The 17,092-nt window shown below is 36.2% G+C and overlaps 1 protein-coding gene across 1 annotated transcript in view; it reads right to left on the bottom strand.

Annotated features, from left to right (window-relative positions):
- Nucleotides 1–13,060: 13,060 nt before the first annotated feature.
- Nucleotides 13,061–17,092, bottom strand: part of im:7150988 (Golgi-associated plant pathogenesis-related protein 1) — a 4,972-nt gene continuing 940 nt past the window's right edge. The window contains exons 2-4 of the mRNA XM_056472528.1: nucleotides 15,833–16,042; nucleotides 13,482–13,559; nucleotides 13,061–13,360 (exon numbers count right to left, since the gene is read on the bottom strand). Of these exons, the coding sequence (XP_056328503.1) occupies nucleotides 13,203–13,360; nucleotides 13,482–13,559; nucleotides 15,833–16,042 (446 nt within the window). The 3' untranslated portion in view covers nucleotides 13,061–13,202. The remainder of the gene's footprint in view (nucleotides 13,361–13,481; nucleotides 13,560–15,832; nucleotides 16,043–17,092) is intronic.

A 17,092-nucleotide genomic window follows, 5' to 3' on the forward strand; every position in this document is an offset into this window, starting at 1 on the left:
GTTTGCTACAGGAATTTTCATAGAAAAACAGATTCATCTATACAATTGTTACGACTTTAAAGTTTAGCTCTAGGGTTTAAGAGGTAACATTTAATGTGATTATAATTTGTGGTAAGTTGGTGGCAAAACAACAACCAAAATACTGCAAAAATAAGTGAATTTATTTACAATAGTGAAAGAAGTCAACCATCAAAAAAAAGTATTATTTACAAGCTCTCACAAAAGAGAATAAATCAATGTATAATATGGATGGGGGAAACAAGTGGCGCCAAATAAACGAAAGTAATATAACAAAAACCCCAATTCTAGCTAATATTTACCCTCTAAACTTTTTAATAGAAAATAAACAAAACATCTTCAGTGTTTTCTCGCTATATCTAAAACTACTCAACTAACCAAAAATATGGATAAATCTTACAGCATTTCTAAACTAATGTGTTCAGACAGTGGAGATTTCTGCGTGATGCGCGACGTATGTCAAGTGACATCAATACTCCTCGAATCCCAGAGACAGGTTGACACCAGAGATCAGGAGATTGCCACATATACATATACAAGACGGTCACAGCGATCAACACAAGAACAAGACCAAAATCAAAACCTTAAATTCACATCAATATCACAGCACATAACAAGCCATAACAACTGCAAGCAAGACACAGCAAAGCAGAACGAGCTTCCTCGCTCGCGTCCCTTTAAACTTTGAGCTCCTATCCTGATTGGTGGCGAAGGTGATGACGTCAAATGGTGGAATGGAGATTGACGTCTTCACGGACGAATGGGATACTGGAATGGGCGATGAGAGAGCGGGAGCGAGCGAGCGAGAGAGAGAGAGAGAGCGCACACACACAAGCAAAACATACAGGCATATACATATGACTGTAACAACAATGGTGAGATATTTTGGAGAATTTGAAATAGCAATAATGAGACTGATAAGAGATTTACTGTACCTTCAACATTCACCTGAAGATCTCTAGATGTATTTGTGCCATCAGAGTGTTCAAGATATAATCTGTAATATCCTGAATCTTCTCTCTTCACAGGGTTTATTATCAGAGTCCCATTATCGACTGTCACTTCAGATCTGTTACTATAAAGACCAAACTTTATCAAGTTGCCATATTTTACTGTACAAACTGAATCCTCTGTGTTGTTGTTTATTCTCTTTTTTAGGGTCAGGTCAGAAATACTAGCGTTCACCATCAGCAGATTGAGTTTGTGTCCCAGAGCTGCATAACAGGGGTCTGACTGAGTAAAACTGCAGATCCACTCCACACCTGAACAACAAAACCATGTGTGAGTTTTTAATGTGTACAGTATATAATATCTTGTAATATTCTATTTAATATAAGTATATAGACCATTTTGAGGCATGTAAACAATAACAGTCCTAATGCATTTCCTGTTTTACATTTTTAATTTCCGTAGCTTCCGAGAAGTCCAATGATACATGATGTTATGATGGCTGTTTTAACGTTAAGGGAGATTGAATTGCCTCTTTTTACAGTTATATAATAGTTTGATAAGCAGAAAATGTTCATGGGCCAGTGACATCCCCACATTGAAATGGTCTATGGAATCTTCTATCTTGAAAAACTCAAGAGTAAACTTCTGAACAGGTGACTGCAAATATTTAGACAAACTTAGACTGTGTACATGGCATTTCCCCCTTTTTTTAAATAAAAAATTAATAATCTCCGTCCACATAAAAACACCAAAATGTACTGTGATGCATGTTATTGGCACATCAAACCAACAGGGGGCGATGATGACACTTTTATGCTGTGTTCACAACAAACGGGAAAATAAGTATAAACAACAAAATCATAAGTCTTTATTAAAAAGCCTTTATTAGCATTGCTAAATATAATAGGATGTATAAATAAATATGTATTAATAAAGACATGTAAACAATTAATATGTATTAATAAAGGTTTTTTAATTTATTAACTTATTTTTTGGATGCCTTGGATGATTTTGTAATTTATCTTTATGAATCTCTTATCCAAAGAGCAGCGACACATTAATTACTCTTTTAATTACTTTTTTAATCAAGTATTTTCGTGACTAAATTGCAAGTCAAAGCAAATTCAACAACACAACAGAGGTGGATTACTGTCCAGCGTTGCAAACAACACGGAATATGTGATGTGTTTACCACAACATGCAGAATTTGCCTCATTTGCATCCAGGGGCAGACTTAACCAATAAGCGAGGTAAGCAGTCGCTTAGGGCCCCAAGGTCAGAAATACTAGCGTTCACCATCAGCAGATTGAGTTTGCCTCCCAGAGCTCCATAACAGGGGTCTGACTGAGTAAAACTGCAGAACCACTCCACACCTGAACAACGAAACATTTGAGTTTTTAATGTGTACAGTATATAATATCTTGTAATATTCTATTTAATATAAGTATAAGGACTATTTTGAGGCAAGGATGTAGAGGGCATCAAACAATGCTAAGAAGCTGATATTAATCATATAGCTCTCTCTCTCTCTCTCTCTCTCTCTCTCTCTCTCTCTCTCTCTCTCTCTCTCTCTCTCTCTCTCTCTCTCTCTCTCTCTCTATATATATATATATATATATATATATATATTTCTATTTATATATTTATTTATTTATTTATTTTTAAATATTTTAATGTTATTACTTCTTGTCATAAGCAGGGGCCCTAATGAATAGTGAAACGTTCCTTACTGCACATGTGCGAGGTGTGAGATGGTGACAAGATTTGTTTGTGATTGGAAGATTAGAAAATGGTGACAAAAATAGTTTGACTGATTGTGAATTAAATTTGTTTAAATGTTTTATTTTTAAATAATATTAAAATCGAATCACAAATAATGTTTTTTGAATTTGTTTTTTGTTTGTGAGTTTGTTGCATTTAATATTACTTTAAGAAGATAAAGGATCCTTTACATATTAAAATATATCAAAATATCCTTATATAATATATTTTTGAGCATTTTTAGATGCATATTTATTTAAATACCTTTTAACATGCAGTTTATTTACACAAAAAAACCCATACCTAAATAAAAATAAAAAATCTAAAGAGAGAGAGAGAGAGAGAGAGAGAATGTTTTGAGTTTCAATGCTAAGGCCCCATACCTGAAATTACTTAGGGCCCCCAAATCACTAAGTCTGCCCATGTTTGCATCTTCCATGTTTGGGGTAAACCCAGCCATGTTGGCCAATCACAAAGGAGAAATTTGTAAAAAGTTGTAATAACTCTCCCCAAACCCTTTTCCCCATCTCTCTTAATTAAAGGCCTACTTTACTACATCCAATCACTTTGGAGTAGAAAAAACAAGCCACACCCACTGTTTTCTCATTTAATATTCCGTTTCGAACTGCATCAAAATAAGAAAAAAAGAAAAATGTTCAGCCATAAATTTTAAATAAACGCATCTTTAATTTAAACTGATGAAAAAAATGGGTTTACAAAAATCTTAAGTTTAAACCTGCACTTGCATCAGCTCAGCTATATTGATTAAATTCACACACATGTTTTCCAGATAACAGAAAGACAGTTTGAATGCAAATTTGGATGGGTATCTCAGAAACATAACTAGTTTAGGTTTTGTCAGTTTAGTGGCTAATTTGTACAATTTCATAACATTTTTACTAATTCATAGAGTTCAGCCTCATGAAAATCCTTTTAACTAAAATTCCACTTTAGTTTTAGTCATTTTTTAGTCTTCTAAATCGTTTTAGTCATCTAAATCTACTCTAGATTTAGTTGACTAAAATATCATTCATTCATTCATTCATTTTCTTTTCGGCTTAGTCCCTTTATTAATCTGGGGTCGCCACAGCGGAATGAACCGCCAACTTATCCAGCATTTGTTTTATGCAGCGGATCCCCTTCCAGCTGCAACCCATTACTGGGTAACACATACACACTTATTCACACACTCATACACTACAGACAATTTAGCCTCCCCAATTCACCTGTACCGCATGTCTTTGGACTGTGGGGGAAACCGGAGCACCCGGAGGAAACCCACGCGAACGCAGGGAGAACATGCAAACTCCACACAGAAACCCAGCCGAGGTTTGAACCAGCAACCTTCTTGCTGTGAGGCGACAGCACTACCTACTGTGCCATATTTGGTTTAATTTAAGAGTAATTTAATGAAATATTTTGTACATTTATTTATATAAAATATTTTTATATACTTTTTATTTTATATTTATAAATAATATGTAAAATTATGTGTCGGCAATCAATACACATGATAATCACCCGCATCTACCAGTGGACCAGTTGTGTGTGTGTGTCATGAGTTTTTATTAGTCAACAAAAATGTCAGTATATTTTTATTATAGTTGTCGTCATCATCATTTAATTTTTATTTTAGTTTTTTCGTCTCATTTTCATTTGTAGAAACTTGTTCACCATGACAATTATGACGAAATTTTTTTGATTAATTAATGATTTTTAAAAGGAGGCACCAATAAAACCCAATCATTGGAAGATGAGCAAATCTATAATGTACAAATTCATACAAATTAGTCACCATATTAAAGGGTACATAGTTTACCGCTTTTTTATGATTTAATATTAATATTCTGGTTCTTCTGAGTGTGCCAGTTTAGGTTCAGTTTAAAACACAATTCAGATTTGTTTATTATAATGTGTTGAAAAGTGTCATGTTGGGGGCGTGTCCACAGCTCACTGATTTATGGGTGTGTTGCTTCACATGTAAATTAGTTTCGGCTTTCCGCCTAACGTAACAAGGGGGCGGGGCCATGAGCTCACCCGCTCTGTGTTTGCAACAGAGTCTGACAGGCAGACGGAGAAGGAGAGAGAGGATCACCATTCAGTCGTACATATACCACGCATTTTTGAATTCTAAACATAGGTTTCTGCAGCGGTCCGCGGCGCCCAGCCGTCGACTTGAGTGTACCCTGATAGAAACCTATGTTTAGAATTCTAAAACGCATGCTAGTTAAGATCACAGGGAGCTTCTGGGATCGCAAGAAATGCAAACGACTGAAGTATAAGGTAGACTCAATGAGAAGTACACATGTTTGCAAACCTACATAAAGATACAACCAATAATTCCGATTAGAGCGATAATGTGGAGAATATTGATCTTGTGTTGAGCCCAATGAGCCTTGCATCTAAAAATAGAGCGAGGGTGTTCCTTTAGTGATATCGCTTCAACTCACGCTGAAAATGGCGGACGTGAATCAAAAAACTGAGGATATGTAACGCACCTGTCAATCAATATTGGTGGGTGGGGGGACCGCTCTCCTACGTAAAATTGCGGTCGGTTTGAAAACAGCTCCAATTGGTCCATTGTTTTTTATGTTGTTAAATTGAAAAAAAGCACTGGGTGTGTTTATATCACACCAATATGACGGTCTATACACCATACATGCACATATGTCTGTCCAAACAGCTTGAAAAGTAGATTTTTTACCATAGGTGCCCTTTAAAAAGTTATGCATTTCTCTGAGATAACATTGGATGTACATCTTGATGCAAAGCCAGTGATGCATAAAGATACATGTGAAGCCGCTACCGGCAACACAGTGGATCAGTGATTAGCACTGTCGCCTCACAGCAAGAAAGTTGCTGGTTCAAGTCCCAGCTGAGTTTGTGTGGAGTTTGCATGCTCTCCCCATGTTCATGTGGGTTTCCTCCGGGTGCTCCAGTTTACCCCACAGTCCAAACATATGAGCTATAGGGATAAACTAATTGGATAAACTAATTTGGCCATAGTGTATGTGTGTGCATGTGAGAGTGTATGGGTGTTTCCCAGCATGGGGTTGTGGCTGGAAGGGCATCCGCTGTGTAAAACATATGCTGAAATAGTTGGCGGTTCATTCCGCTGTGGTGACTCCTGATGAATAAATGGACTAAGCCAAAAGAAAATGAATGAATGAATGAATGAATGAATGAAGCCGCTACCGATACGATAAGTTTCAAGGTGCATTGTGATCTGATGATTCAACACAAAGCTACATGCAAAATATGATTGATTTTTTTTTCAGACAGACAATCATAAATTAAGTGTGTTTCCCCTGACTTCTAACACCTCAGTGCCTGTTTCATAAACCGATTTTACTAAATAAACCTTATTTTATATCAGCTATTTTCATTTTGAATTATTTGGCTGCAGCACATTTAACAAAAGATCAAGCTCATCGCTGTGGCTTTGTGTGAAACTAACTGTCTGGGTCGGTTCCTTTTAACACTGACTATATTACTGACTTTCACGTACTATTAATACTCTGGTACTATTACAGTCGTGCAGCTTTCCACTCTGTTTTATAACAGCTGTGCCTTTTATAGTTATTTGAACAAACAGCAGACCCTTAAAACCTTATTAGAACTCTTTAATGCATTAAATCATTTATTTTATTTTCGGCTTAGTCCCTTTATTTAAATTGGGTCGCCACAGCGGAATGAACCGCCAAATTATCCAGCACATGTTTTACGCAGCAGATGCCCTTCCAGCTGCAACCCATCTCTGGGAAAATGCATTAAAGGGCACCTATGGTAAAAAATGTACTTTTCAAGCTGTTTGGACAGCCATATGTGCATGTATGGTGTATAGACTGTCATATTGGGGTGATATAAGCACACCCAGTGCTTTTTTTTCAATTTAACAACATAAAAAACGGTGGACCAATTGGAGCTGTTTTCAAACCGACCGCAACTTTACGTAGGAGTGCGGTCCCCCCGCCCACCAATATTGATTGACAGGCGCGTCATCATATCCTCAGTTTGTTGATTCACGTCCGCCATTTTCAGCGTGAGTCGAAGCAATATCACTAAAGGAACACGCTAGCTCTATTTTTAGATGCAAGGCTCATTGGGCTCAACACAAGATCAATATTCTCCACATTATCGCTCTAATCGGAATTATTGGTTGTATCTTTAGGTAGGTTTGCAAACATGTGTACTTCTCATTGAGTCTACCTTATACTTCAGCCGTTTGCATTTCTCGCGATCCCAAAGGCTCCCTGTGATCTTAACTAGCATGCGTTTTAGAATTCTAAACATAGGTTTCTATCAGGGTACACTCAAGTCGACGGCTGGACGCCGCGGACCGCTGCAGAAACCTATGTTTAGAATTCAAAAATGCGTGGCGCGACGATTCGGCACACTTCATGTTTCTGCCGCGCCACAGAGTGTGTCTGGTGTGCCGTGTCGCGGCTTCGAGCGGCGCATCTGGTGCCTCAGTCAAAGTTAATTCAGTGTGCGTGGTTATTAGTTTCTGTGTACAAGCTCGGCACTTGAAACTAGCACACAGTTGGCTGTAAAACTGTACAAAGACACAAATGATTTTGTACTCTCTGCTTGGTCTGTGTCAGAGTCGTACATGTACGACTGAATGGTGATTCTCTCTCTCCTTCTCCGTCTGCCTGTCAGACTCTGTTGCAAACGCAGAGCGGGTGAGCTCATGGCCCCGCCCCCTTGTTACGTTGGCGGGAAGCCGAAACTAATTTACATGTGAAGCAACACACCCATAAATCAGCGAACTGTGGACACGCCCCCAACATGACACTTTTTAACACATTATAATAAACAAATCTGAATTGTGTTTTAAACTGAACCTAAACTGGCACACTCAGAAGAGCCATAATATTAGTATTAAATCATAAAAAAGAGGTAAACTATGTTCCCTTTAAGTAACATTGCATCTACATGCCAATTAATTCTAATTAGATTATAAGTAGACTGTTAGGTTGGAGTTAGGGTGTGTAAGTTGACATGTACTTGCAGAGTTTCTTATAGTCAGTTAAATGACTGTTGAAGGAGCACTATCAGCAGATGTTAAGCAGACAGTCTACTAATACTCAAATGGACCATCAAAATAAAGTGTTACCCTAAATTAAAAATAAATATAGAAAAAGATTACTTAAACATTGCTATATGAAACACTCAGTAACTCTTTTGAGGTTAGTATTGGATTGTATTAGTGTGCATTTTATGTACACATCACTTTCAGTTAATGCTATCATATAAATATAGGTAAAGACTGTAAAAATATATGTAAATTGGCAGTTTTACGTATTTTGTGAGTCATGCTTTAATCATTCATTTACCTTCAGCCTTTATTTTATCAGGGGTTGCCACTGTGGAATGAACTGCCAACTGCAGGGTACTTGCACCTTTTTCAACTTCAAATTCCAGCACTTTTCCAGCACCTAACAACCACGGTAAATTACATTTATATACGCTGTATGTACTTTTCTTAATCTTTAAATCCATTCTGCTATTTTTAAAAACACAATAAGGCATTTAACTTAAATTGTTGAATACTTTGGAGCTAAGATTTATTGAGATAGCTCACCCAAAAATGGTAAAAAAAAATAAATCTGATGTGCCATTATTTGTAACTTTAGGTGGTTTCTAAAACGAAATCTGTCAGTGTTGTTTTCATTCTCTCGTACCCAGACCTTTACATTTTCGCGGCTGTAGCTCAATGTCATTTGAAGGAAGGCATTGACTAAGTAATTGACAGCTGATATTAACCAATCCATTCGCGTTCAAGAGCAGTGGGCTAATCAGAAGAGCTTTAAGGCGGGGCAGGCATTGCGGGCTTTGTTTACTGCAGCAAGTTGACATGTCAACTGTTTCAAACTATTCCTGAGCGTTGCATTTGGCATTTTAAGTGCAAATACTGTATGCATTCTGCGTGAATGTCTCCTAAATACCCGCATGTGGTGCACATTTTGCAATTAAAACTGATCGCACGGCAACAATTTTATGCACTCCCAAATAGATTTGGAGCTCGAATTTGGGCGCAAATGCAACCAAAACGTTCACAATTTCAAATTCAAGCACTTTTCTGACCTTGAAAACATTCTATTAAAAATCAAGCATTTTCCAGGATTTCAAGCACCCGTACGAACCCTGCAACTATTCCAGAATATGTTTTACACAGAGGATGCCCTTCCAGCCGCAACCCAGTGCTGGGAAACACCTATACACTCTCACATTCACACTAAAGCCAATTTAGTTTATTCAATTCACCTATAGCACATGTGTTTGGACTGTGGGGGAAACCCACGCCAACACTGGGAGAACACGCAAACTCCACACAGAAATGCCTACTGGCCCAGCCGAGACTTGAACCAGTGACCTTCTTGCTGTGAGGCGACAGCGCTAACCACTGAGCTACTCTGCCCGACTCATGTTTTTCTTTTTATTTTCCTGTGTATTTATGCGTTTGTATTGTATTATGGGAGCTTGATCTTTCTTTCAACAACTTTTAACGTTGAAAAGTTAAAATAAGTGACTTTTGTTGACATTTTTAATAGTTTAAAGTGATATATTGTCTGGGTTGGTGTTGTATATTACATTACAAAACCTTGTAATAAACTGCCAGTACATTTTGTGTTATTTTACAGACTTATTTCTCTGTATGTTATTTCCTATATTATATCATTTCCAACTACTAAAATGTCAATAAAAGTCACTATGTTAAACTGTAGAGTTGAATCTTCAACATCAAAAGTCGACAGAGCAAATATCAACATCCCATAATGCAATTCACAACCATAAATAAATGGAAAACATTTGTTGAATCACAAAATACAGAAAAATCTGTATAATTTACAGAGTATGTTTCAAATTCTCCACATAAACAACAGAAATGTTTTAGCAATATTCATACACCTTTTACTACCTAAAATTTACAGATGAAAAATACTCTATAACTGATGTCAACGTGACATTATGCCTTGAGGAAAAATCACCATGTCCCAAACGCATTCATCTCTACAAAAATGTTTTCACTATTTGCCATTGTGGATTGACCCATGATCAACGTTATGGACTTGATTCGAATCAACACACGTGCGCTTGCACTAAAACTAAATTCTCTAATGTTTTAAGTTCTGCATTTATTTGGACAGATTATGTGACTAGGCAACATCGAAAGTTGACTCACATGCAGCAGTTTGAAGCAGAAGCAGCAGCCCAAAGATCTGCATCATTCCTCTGTAGTTCACAAGAGCCTGATTTAGCAGTAGTGTGTGTCAGATTATGTCTAATGCACTACACCTTCATTCAGACGCATCAGCCTTACTGACAAAAACTATGTGAGTGTCTCACATAATGAAAGAGGAAGCTTTTCGTATATGGTTCCTGTGGTCAAACATTGCTAATTAAACACACATGAAAAACAGGCTGAAGCTAAGAGAAAGACGAAATATCTTTTCTCAGTTAGGAGACCACATTGTTGTGGTGGGAACTTGATCTGCTCTGCTTCAGTCTTTCCCCATCATGTTGTCCACCATATAATATGATGATAAAACCATGCTGTGCATTGTAAAACAACACAAACTTAGCTGATGATTGATAATAAAGCTGGTTTGGCATGCTGTCCCGGGAGAGAGCCCTGAGCTTATGAGATCCTCGAGCCTGGGGCTCCCTCCCGTTTGCAGGGCGAGAGGGGAGTTTGAGCTCAGGTAGATCTCAATGAACTCCCCCCGGCTTATTTCTGGCTAATGACAGATATGAGATGGCTGAGGAGAGGTGTAAGAGCTTTGGCTATGATTTCAATTTGGTATGTTCGATTTACTTAGGTTGCGTGATTTTTGGACTGTGAAAGGAAACCAGAGAATCCGGGGAAAACCCACCAAAGCTCATGGAGAACAAGCAAACTCTGCACAGAAATGTCTTCTGGTTTAGTAGAGACTTTAACCAGAGACATTCTTGCTGTAAGGCAACAGTGCTATTCACTGGGCCGCCGTTTCGCCCATCTGGAAAGGAGGATGATAAGGGGTAGGGGGTGATTCTTCAAGATGAAGTATTGAGATAAGAAAACTTATAGTGAGTTAGGAATCATCTTACTGATGAATTAATCATGAGCTGATGCAGGACCAGTTGTGAACAATCATAAGCATGTGATCCTCTCGAAATTAGTTTATAAATGAACTTCATTTAAAATTAGAGTCATTTTAGGGGTTTTCGTCATTCTAAACACCGTTTTTAACACTCGATAAAGACATGTTTGAGTTTTAGCTATTATTTGTGTCCCTTTCTCAAAAAAGAAATGCGTTTAATGTACCCTAACTGTTTGATGAAATGCATACCCCCGTCTCTTCCTTAGCCAGAGGGAGCCGTTTCTGAGGCAGAACTTTGTCACTAAAGATTTTCAATCAGGTTTATATCAGAACTCTTTGCTGGCCATTTCATTATTCATTGAATAGTTATGGTAAACCTTATACTGTACCTGGTTTTAAATATATATGTGCGATGGAGTGGCGCAGTAGGTAGTGCTGTCACCTCACAGCAAGAAGGTTGCTGGTTCGAACCTTGGCTGGGTCAGTTGGCGTTTCTGTGTGGATTTTGCATGTTCTCCCTGCGTTCGTGTGGGTTTCCGGTTCTTCCGGTTTCCCCCACAGTGCAAAGACATGCGGTACAGGTGAATTGGGTAAGCTAAATTGTCCGTAATGTAAGCGTGTTGCAGCTGGAAGGGCATTCGCTGCGTAAAACATATGCTGGATAAGTTGGCGGTTCAATTTGCTGTGGTGACCCCAGATTAATAAAGGGACTTAACCGACAAGAAAATGAATGAATATATATATATATATATATATATATATATATATATATATATATATATATATATATATATATATATATATATATATATATATATACATATATAGTAAAAATAAAGTTTTCTATATATTTTATGACTTGAAAGCATTAAGATATGAACAATTTAGTTATGGCCAGTTATGGCCCGTTTCCAATGAGTGGTATGGTATTATATAGTACTGTTCTGTATGCTTTTATGACTGTTTCCACTCTCAAAAGGTACCAAAAAGCGAACCGTACTGTTCCACTTTTTGAGTACCCCTTGCGAAGGGTACCTAGCACAACAAAAGGGTACCAAAGGCGGAGCAAGACACGTAGCTAAACGCTATTGGTTTACATAGAAGTGTCATTAGCGTGTGCACAAGCCAGGAGAATGAAAACAAGGGAAGCGCCATTTTTAAATACACAACAGAGACATTACATTGTAATACTATGTACGTATAATAACAAGCCATGATCGAGCCAAGCTCAAACAAACCTTGTTGTTGTCTTGCGGTTTCACGGTTTCACTTTCTCCAGAGAGCTTGCATGCGCTCGCTGCACATCTACATTTGAAATAACGCACTTCTTGAGCTGATGATAATAACGTGTGCGTGATTATTGAAGTGTTTCTGATCCTTTCAGAAATGGACAAATGTGAGAGTGAAGGGTGACCATTGGTACCCTTTTGGCAGTGGAAACGCAAGCCTAATAAAGGTGACCCATACCGACCTGTACCTTACCGTACCACATTTACACAGCACATTTCCATTAGTAATAGCATCAACAACCAATAATATTTCCCATTACTGTGCTGCAAATTCCTATGAGACACTTTAAATCAACACATATACTAACAAGACAAGTTTTAATTAGAAAGATTGTTTTTGAAAATGATTTCAGCAAGTCTTTCCCCTCATACGATATATGAAATAGTACTTCATATGCAAGATATAATCATGTCTGTTAAACTTTTAAATATCAAAAAGTGTTTCAGGAGCTATGGAAAACTATTCATTAAATTATGTTTTAGAGTGTGATTTAAAAATAAAAAATAAAAACAAATAACTATTCCAGTAGGTGATTATCTTCAAGTATTACTATAAAAACCTAAACATTATTCTTATATTTATTTGATAAAAAATCTATTTTTAGCATGTTTATTGGTTATTGGCCTTAATACTACTACTACTACTACTACTACTACTACTACTACTACAAATAATAATAATAATAATAATAATAATAATAATAATAATAATAATAAATACAGTTAAATATAAAAAAATATATTTTTGTATAATATTTTATATAATATTTTTATATTATATAAAAAATAATTAATACAATTAATAAATACAGTAGACTTTATAGGCTTAAAGTCCAGTACCACATTGTCATGTTATCTAAGGTCAAATATTTTGGTAGTTTCATAACTTTGCTTCTTGTTAATTAGTATAAATAAATCCACATTTGCTTATAGTGCAATGATTGATTACTTTATTAAAATCACACACACAAGATTTGTTCACAATGTCTTATCGGCCTATCTTTTATATTTAATCTGAAAAAGCGTTGACTAAGTTACTTTAAAAGCTTCTGCTTAATACGTTTACATTTTAAAACAATCAAAAGAAAAATGATCATTATTTCTTTTTAGGCAGAACATTTTTCTCATAGAATCCAGCGTTGTTTATGTTTCCAGTAGGTTTGTATTGACCAACCACAAAAACTGTGTTTCCGTCAGTAGCCAGACCGACTCCGAGCTCTGTGGAGGATTTCCACACCACCTGCGTGAAATGACCTGTAAATAAAAACAATAACATGGAGATTATCATAAAGTAAGCCGATACTGAGAAATGGTTCTATGAAATGGAAACTTCTAATAGTTCCTCAATAAAACCATTTATTATTAAAACTGATACCTGTTTTAGGCTGATATCCTGATTTAGCAAAGTCATAATCTTTGATTTCACTGTACCACGAGTCCACAGCTTCCTTTCCTAAAATCAGACAAAACAATACATTTGATTCAGTGCTGCATTTACAACTTTGCTCTATTTAACAGCTTATTTTTTATTATTGTTAATATATACAGCTGAAGTCAGAATTATTAGCCCCCCTAAATTATTACCCCTCCTGTTTATTTTTTCCCCAATTTCTGTTTAATGGAGAGAATATTATTTCAACACATTTCTAAACATAATAGTTTTAATAACTCATTTCTAATAACTGATTTATTTTATCTTTGTCTTGATGACAGTAAATAATATTTGACTAGATATTTTTCAAGACACTTATCAGCTTAAAGTGACATTTAAAGGCTTAACTAATTAGGTTAACTAGGCAGGTTAGGGTAATTAGGCAAGTTATTGTATAACGATGGTTTGTTCTGTAGACTATTGAAAAGCTTCTCTGCTTCTGCTTATGTAACCTAGTGAGCGATATAACAATGCAGTCATCTGTAGCATTGCAGTATGTTGCGTTGCGTACTACCCGCCTATGTCCTTTTTTACCCGCTAAGATAAATTCAACACTGGAGACGACCGGCCGGAGGGGAGGTGCGATATGCACATTAATATACATTTTTTGACACTATAACAATAATTAATATTTGTATAGGACTCTGGCCGTTGGGTTTAGGGTTGGGGTGGGGGTAGCTGTTAATAAAATACAATAAATGGGAAATTTAATAAATATGATAAATAATTCTCATTGCGTTCGACAGGGCTTAACTGTTAGTGGGGAAAATGCCGTTTTTTTGAATTTCAGTACCAAAATTCAGTATCATGACAAGTCTAATATAGTGAAAGAACCAGTTCATTAACTTGATTTTGATAAATGGCATCTACAATGTGTGTTTGGGAAAGAAAACGTTAGCTAACTAGTGCCATTTCCCTTAGCTTAGCTAAAAATGAGGTCTGATATCCCTTTTTATATGCCAGCTTTGTGTTTTTAACCGTTTGATGCCATCCTGTGACTGAATAATGCACAGTCCTGCTGAAAAAATCCAGCTTAAACCAGCCTAAGCTGGTTGGCTGGTTTTAGCTGGTTGACCAGCCTGGTTTTAGAGGGGTTTTGGCCATTTCCAGGCTGGTTTCCAGCCATTTCCAGCCTGGTCTTAGCTGGTCAGGCTGGAAAAGGACCAGCTAAAACCAGGTTGACCAGCCTGGTTTAAGCTGGACATAGCTGGTTTTGGTTGGTCAAGCTGGTTTTAGCTGGTCATTTTCCAGCCTGACCAGCTAAGACCAGGCTGGAAATGGCAGGAAACCAGCCTGGAAATGGTCAAAACCCCTCTAAAACCAGGCTGGTAGACCAGCTAAAACTAGACAACCAGCCTAGGCTGGTTTAAGCTGTTTTTTTTTTCAGTAGGGAGGTTAATAAATGCTACATCGGTAATTTTAATTTCTGTCAGCTTTATGTTTTTGATCATTTGGCGCCATCTTGTGACGGTATAATACACAGGTTGGTGAATGCTACATCGACTGTTTTCATTTCTGTCAGCTTTGCGTTTAATTAAAGAGTTAGTAGATTATTACATCTCAGAACATTGTTTTGTGTCAAATGTTTATATTTTGTGGCAAATAGCCATATAATAAGCGGGATAAAGTACATCCAGGGTGGTTGTTTTCTTAGAATAAATCCCTTCAGTTTTATTTAACAGTGCTCCACTTTGCTACTGATAAACCTGTCTGGCTTTATTCTGCGATAACAAACGATCCTGGATGTACTTTAGGGAAACTTAATGTATTTTTTTTTAAATAAATGAGGCCCACTAAGTCTTTTTTCAATGTGTATCAATTGTACGACCCTTCTCACGAGACTATGATACATTTAGCTGTCATGATAATTTAAAATACTTGAAAGTTTTTAATATATTGATTAAAAAAAACGTATGTACATTTACATGTATTTACGTATGTATTATCATCTTAGCATCAAATTACAAAAAAACCTAATAATTATTGCTTGTGTGAGGCATGTGTCGCACAATACAGGTAATGCAGTGTCTATGGGGGGCGGGACATTAAATTTGACTCTCTTCTGGCTGCCATTATAAGTCTCACGCTGTTTTTCCTTTTCTGAAAGTCTCGCTAACACCATCGTGGAGTTTTTCTTTAATTATTTCAGAAAATAGGGTTGTAAAACATTATTTGTTGTGCTCTCCCATTCACTGCGCTCTAAGTTTACCCAACTATGATGACTTCCACTTCTGAGAAACCTGGAAATGTGAAAAGGACCATACTGTAGATAAATATTAAGCTTTAGATCTGACCTGTTGGTGTCTTTTTGACGGAGCTGAAGGAGTAATAGACGTTCTCCCCGTTCTCTGTTTCACTGTGGCCCATAGATTTTTTGTCCAGCATGTGTTCAGCCCATTTCTGAGCGGCGCTGCAGAGATCCTCACTGTAGACCAGCGGTGGTGCCTGGTGCTGATCCCGGTACTGGTTATGAGTCTGCAGAAACTCCTGTTTAAAGCTGTCATCTGTATGTTGAGAATCATATAAAGACCAGTGCTTTATTAACTGAATAAAGCAACACTGTGAACAAATATCTGTTTATATTTTGTCATTCACAAGTGTTTATATACGGTTGTGAACTGCATTATTGGATGTTGATCTCTGCTCTGTCTACATTTAATGTTAAAAATTCAACTAAAGTGACTTTTATTGACATTTTCATAAATAATATAATGTATATAATATATAAATAAATAATAAAATAGTATATAGAGAATTAAGTCTGTGAAATGTTGCCAGAAAATGTTCTGGCAGTTTATTACAAGGTCTTTGTAGTGTAATATACAACACCGACCCAGACGATATATCACTTTAAACTATTAAAAATGTTAATAAAAGTCACCGTTTCAAGGTTAAAACTCGTTGGAAGAAATATCAAGGTGTCATAATGCAATTCAAAAGCATAAATAAATGGGCAAAATAAAAATATGAACAACAAAAATACGGAAAACTAATTTCCGGATATTTTTTACAATGCAGAAATAAATGAAATGTGCATCAAAATGCATGATTCACAGCTTCACACGATGTTATATTAAGTACATTTATAGAAGACAAAATTAAAACCAATCCTAAATACAAATTATTGAAGCCCTTAGTTTTGATTTGGCCCTTAAATTAGCATTTTAAAATATTACACTTGAGCTAAAAGTACTGGTCAAACGCTAGGGATTATTACATTTTCTTTACTATAATAATATTCTAATATGCTGAAAAGTGTTCATAAGATTATGTTTTAATTTATTATTTTCATCATCATCATCATCATTATTATTAATGTACTTTTTAAACAGTTTTGCTGCTTCATTTATAATTTAGGGATTCAAGAGATTGGGGAAAGATAAAAAAAATAAAAGAAACAAAATGTGAAAAGTAAATGTAAAGAGATTTACAACATTACAGATCCTTGTATTAAAAATGAATGAGTTTTTTTAAGTTTCTGTTGTGTAACATCAAAGACTTGAGTGATGCAAAAATCATTTTGACTTGACTTTCTTTACTATCCACAAGTAAAA

Source organism: Danio aesculapii, chromosome 14, assembly GCF_903798145.1.
Source record: "Danio aesculapii chromosome 14, fDanAes4.1, whole genome shotgun sequence".
Classification (NCBI taxonomy): Eukaryota; Metazoa; Chordata; class Actinopteri; order Cypriniformes; family Danionidae; genus Danio; species Danio aesculapii.